Source organism: Aythya ferina, assembly GCF_964211825.1.
Source record: "Aythya ferina genome assembly, chromosome: 32".
NCBI lineage: Eukaryota > Metazoa > Chordata > Aves > Anseriformes > Anatidae > Aythya > Aythya ferina.
In genome coordinates, this window is record NC_140329.1 from 1,780,329 (window position 1) to 1,785,150 (window position 4,822).

The window sequence follows — 4,822 nt, forward strand, 5'->3', positions numbered from 1 at the left end:
TTATTGATGCTGAAGAAGCATGTACCCAAAGAGTGTCCACAAGACATCCTTGAGCTCCTGGTTCCTCATGCTGTAGATGAGGGGGTTCACTGCTGGAGGCACCACTGAGTACAGAAATGACACCACCAGATCCAGGGATGGGGAAGAAATGGAGGCGGGCTTCAGGTAGGCAAACATGGCAGTACTGAGAGTCAGAGAGAAAACGGCTAGGTGAGGGAAGCATGTCGAGAAGGCTTTGTGCCGGCCCTGCTCAGAGGGCATCCTCAGCACTGCCCTGAAGACCTGCACATAAGAAAATGAAATGAAAATAAAACATGCAAATGCTAAACAGAGACTAACTGCAAGAAGGACAACCTCCCTCAGGTAGGCATCTGAGCAGGAGAGCTTGAGGATCTGGGGGATTTCACAGAAGAACTGGTCCACAGCATTGCCTTGGCAGAGGGGCAGGGAAAATGTACTGGCTGTGTGCAGGACAGAATAGAGAAATCCAGTGCCCCAAGCAGCTGCGGCCATCTGGGCACAAGCTCTGCTTCCCAGGAGGTTCCCGTAGTGCAGGGGCTTGCAGATGGCAACATAGCGGTCGTAGGCCATGACGGTGAGAAGGCAGTACTCTGCTCCAGCCAAGAAGACAAAAAAGAAGACCTGTGCAGCACACCCCTCATAGGAGATGGCCCTGGTATCCCAGAGGGAATTGGCCATGGCTTTGGGGACTGTGGTGGAGATGCAGCCCAGGTCGAGGAGGGCAAGGTTGAGGAGGAAGAAGTACATGGGGGTGTGGAGGCGGTGGTCGTAGGCTACGGCGGTGAGGATGAGGCCGTTGCCCAGGAGGGCAGCCAGGTAGATGCCCAGGAAGAGCGCGAAGTGCAGGAGCTGCAGCTCCCGTGTGTCTGCGAATGCCAGCAAGAGGAACTCACTCATAGAGCTGCTGTTGGACATTTCCTGCCCTTCATCAAGGGCACTGCAGAGAAGAAAAAAATACAGACTGTTAGGGGAAATTTCCCTGAGCAATACTCATTGCTTTTCTCATTGAAGCATTCACATTGTTTTTCTTTCTAGGGGACCTTTTTGTCTGTCCCTGGTTGTAGCCCTGTTTTGTGCTTGCTGAGTGTCTTGTACACAGCACCCACCTCTGCCCATCAGACTCTTGATGGGCCACCTCTGCTCCACTGCAGTGGTAAATGTCAATGTTGTGGGGGCAAACTTCAGCCAGAAGTCACATCCAGGAGAGCTGCTCTGTCAGTCCCCTGGTGCCCAGCTGCTGGCTGCTTGCAGCATTCAGGTGGGGCATGGCTCCACTCAGAGGTTGTGCTAAAAAATGATATCTCCATGTCTGCAGGACCTAAACAAAAGCACAGAAAAACCCTGGCACAGTCTGTAAGCAGAGAAGAAAAGGGATACGCTCAGGTTCTTCACTAACCTGTTTGTGCCTCAGTTTAATGCTGAAGGAATCTCAGTCACCTGTGCAAATCCAACCACTCTATTAACACAGTCCCTGCCCCAGAATCAGAGCAGGAAAAGCAGGTAGAGACTGCAGAAAGTGCCTTCTCTTTTTGGGCAGCCCCTGCCCTTCCCTTCCTCTGTCCAAGCCATTGGGCAGCTCCCCTGGCAGGCTGAGTGCTGTGCCTGGCAGGCGGCAGAGGCCCTGCCCCAGCACACAGCCCCTGGTGCACAGCAGGGACCCTGCTCTGCACCACAGCCCTGGGCACCCCTGCAGCTGCCCTGCAGCACCTTCTCCTCCACACCGCACAAGCCATGAGTGACATCCTGGCAGCTCCTGGCCAGGCAGAGATGTCTCACACCTAGGAGCCCCTTCCAGGAACTTCCCCTGCACTGTCCTACAGCCAGAGACTTACTGTGGGCAGAGCTGTGAAGGTTTCTCCTGCACTGAGCACTCCTCTGCGTGCACCCTCCAGGCTGCCTGGAATCCCTTTCTGCCTGGGTGCCTGCAGTCAGAGCCCCCAGCCCTGCTGCGCTGTGCAGAGGAGCTGCTCCTGGGCACAGTTGTCTCTCTGCACCAGGGCCTCTTGCCAGGAGCCCTCTCTGTCCCAGGAGCCCTCTCTGTCCCAGGAGCCCGGCCCAACTCAGCAGCACAGGCCCAGCTCAATGCACTGGAATCACCCCGCTGGGGGCTTTCCTGATGAGCCCACAAACCTCAGGCACTCAGACACAATTGAAAACATCTCTCCAGAAGTCCAAGTCAGAGGCAAGTTTCCTGCAGTTTCCCCCTGAGGGCCAGCACTGACATAGCCTCCCTGGAGCTAGTTAGAGCAGAACATTGGAGGCAGTGAGGACAAGGAGACAAAGGCAATGTGAAGGTGACACTGATGTGTAGACAAACTGGATGTGTTTCAGCAAGCACAAGGGCCAGGCCTTGACCCCCAGCTCCTGTGAAGGGAGATCCTTTCCCTTCACACCTTGCTCAGGGCTCTTCAAGGGGCAGCAGGAGATATTGAGGTGAATGGCCAAGTGCAGGAGAATGGTACGACCCCTGCCTGGTTCATGGGTGGAGGCGAGGAGGCAATGAGGCCCTGGTGTTTTAACAGTAAGCTGTCTCCTCATAGGCCTCAGTGGCAGAGACAACAGCCATAGCCATGGGCACAAAGACCTGGGTCCTGTTGGGACTTTCAGCCTTGCCGTAGCCCTTACTCCTCTCCAAATGATTATATCCTAGGGACTCCCAGACATGTACCTCTTTACTGGCTGCCTGTAGACACTTGTCCACGTGGTGTCACACCGGATGTGAACTGAGCCTGATAACTCAGATCATCTTGGTGGCCATGCTCCTTGTAAGGCAACTCTATAGGAATCTGGCCTGGTTCCTAGTGAGCAGGCACCACTGCTCCTATGGCATCCCTCGTGGTGCCCAGGCCCTCCTCCTTCTGGGCACTGCTCACTCAGTAAGGTCCCAGTCTGCCCTGATGTGTGGGGTTCCTCTTCCTCTGGTGCAGGACTGGGCTCTTCTTCTTCTTTAAATGTCAAGAGGTTTCCCCAGGCAAAATCCTGCAGTTTCTCAAGATTCCCCTGGACAGATGCTCCATTCTGTCAGCTGTTCATGTCTTCAGGCAGTTGGTTCAACCTTCGTGTGGTTGTGCTATCCCTGACAAGACAGCAGCACCAGGAGTTACAGGAACATTTGGATAATAGAGGAGTAACCAGTTGAATGGAATTGCAGCACAGATTCACAGATGGGCAGTGGATGGAAGGCTGCCAAGTTCCACTTCTGTGTTTCCTTCTCATGCATGCTGTCAGTTTGTCTGGAGCTGTGTCCTGAATGTTATGGGTCTGTGCTGGTCAAAATTAAAAGGACCAGAGCCCAGCTGGAGTTCAATCTGTCTATTAATGTCAAAGACAATAAAAAACTGTTGATATAAACACTTTAAATAAAGGAGGATTAAGGAGAATCATCATTCTTTATTGGATGTGGTGGGAAACCTGGTGACAAGAGATGAGGTAAAGGCAGAGGTACTCAATGCTTTCTTTGCCTCAGGCTCTAGCAGCACAACCAGTTGTTCCCCCAGACATTTCTTCCTCCTCATGGCCTGTGCTGCCAGCCTTCTAGAGTGGTTTGTGTCAGGTGAGGCACTGGAACAGGTTGCTGAGAGGCCTTATAGATGCGCCATCCCTGGATCTGTTCAAGAGCAGGTTAGATGAGGCCCTGGGCAACCTAACCTCATGGGAGCATCCCTGTCCGGGGGTTTGGAACTAGATGATCTTTAAAATCTCATCCAATATGAGCCATTCTATGGTTCTATGATCTCACAAACTATACCTCAAGCATGACTCCCATGCCATCAGCTTTCCTGTGGTCTATCACCTGACCAGAACAGAAGGTGCCTTGCCATTTTCAATGGCATGTGCATGCTTCTGCCCTTTACGGTCCCTATCTGTTCCACATTCCTCCTGCTGGTCTGTCAGCTCCAGAGACAGAAGTGACCTCGCAGCCTCCTTCACAGCCACGTACCTCCTGCAGGCCCAGCAGATCCCGAGGCACAGCTGATCCCATCACAGCATTCCCAGGCAGCTCCTCCTTGTGGCCTCTGATCTGATCACATACATGCCACCTCACATGCCTCTTCCAATGCCATACGACTGCTGCAGGACCTCGCAGTCCGTGACCTTCCCCAAGAGGAGAAACAGCTGAAGTTAGGGTAGGAGTGGGGTTGAAGCTGAGATGTGCTGTGTGCCTGTTGGAGGGCTTTGGGAGTTAGGTGTTCAGGTAAATGTTTAAGAATTACAGGTCACCCTCCAGGTTTAAGGGAATGGTAAGGGCTTCAAGGAAGTGTTTGCTGTTCTGCTCAAGGATCCTGCTCCAGGTTTAGGATGAGGGGAAGACTTGAGGCTTATAGTTCAGATCTGTGTTAATGCCTAGGGTTAAGGCTGTCGTTTCGATCACTGGTTAGGCTTAATCACCCTTCTGCTTGCCCTTCTAGTAGAAAATTGGTTTAATATCTGCCTTTTTAAAATTCTGAGGAATGTCTTTTATCAATCGGTCGTTTTGATTTTGCCGAGGCGATTGGCTCCGGGGCAGACGTGTTCTGCAGCGGAGCGGGGGATCGGGCCAGGCAGGGCTAATTTTTCCGGCATCGAGCCTACTTGAGGGAGCCGCCAGGACCCGGCAGCCCTCGTGAGGGAGGCTGACAAGGCGTATAGGTAGCCAGCAGCGCCCCCTCCCCAGCCATTCAAAAGCTGCCCCTAGGGAGCGTGAGTGATCAGGAGCACGGTGAACAGAGCGGGCAAACAGGGCGTGGCACGTCAGAAGGGCGTGGCGTGGCAGTTAGCGCGGCAGTTCGCGCAGGCAGAGCGAGCAGGAAGATGTCCTGGT

General features: G+C 53.5%; 1 protein-coding gene across 1 annotated transcript; it reads right to left on the reverse strand.

Annotated features, from left to right (window-relative positions):
• On the reverse strand, positions 1 to 936 carry LOC311425628 (olfactory receptor 14A16-like; the record flags this gene model as incomplete). Its single annotated transcript, XM_084501568.1, has 1 exon — positions 1 to 936. The coding sequence occupies one exon, from the start codon at positions 934 to 936 to the stop codon at positions 1 to 3; it is 936 nt and encodes a 311-aa protein (XP_084357694.1).
• Positions 937 to 4,822: the final 3,886 nt, after the last annotated feature.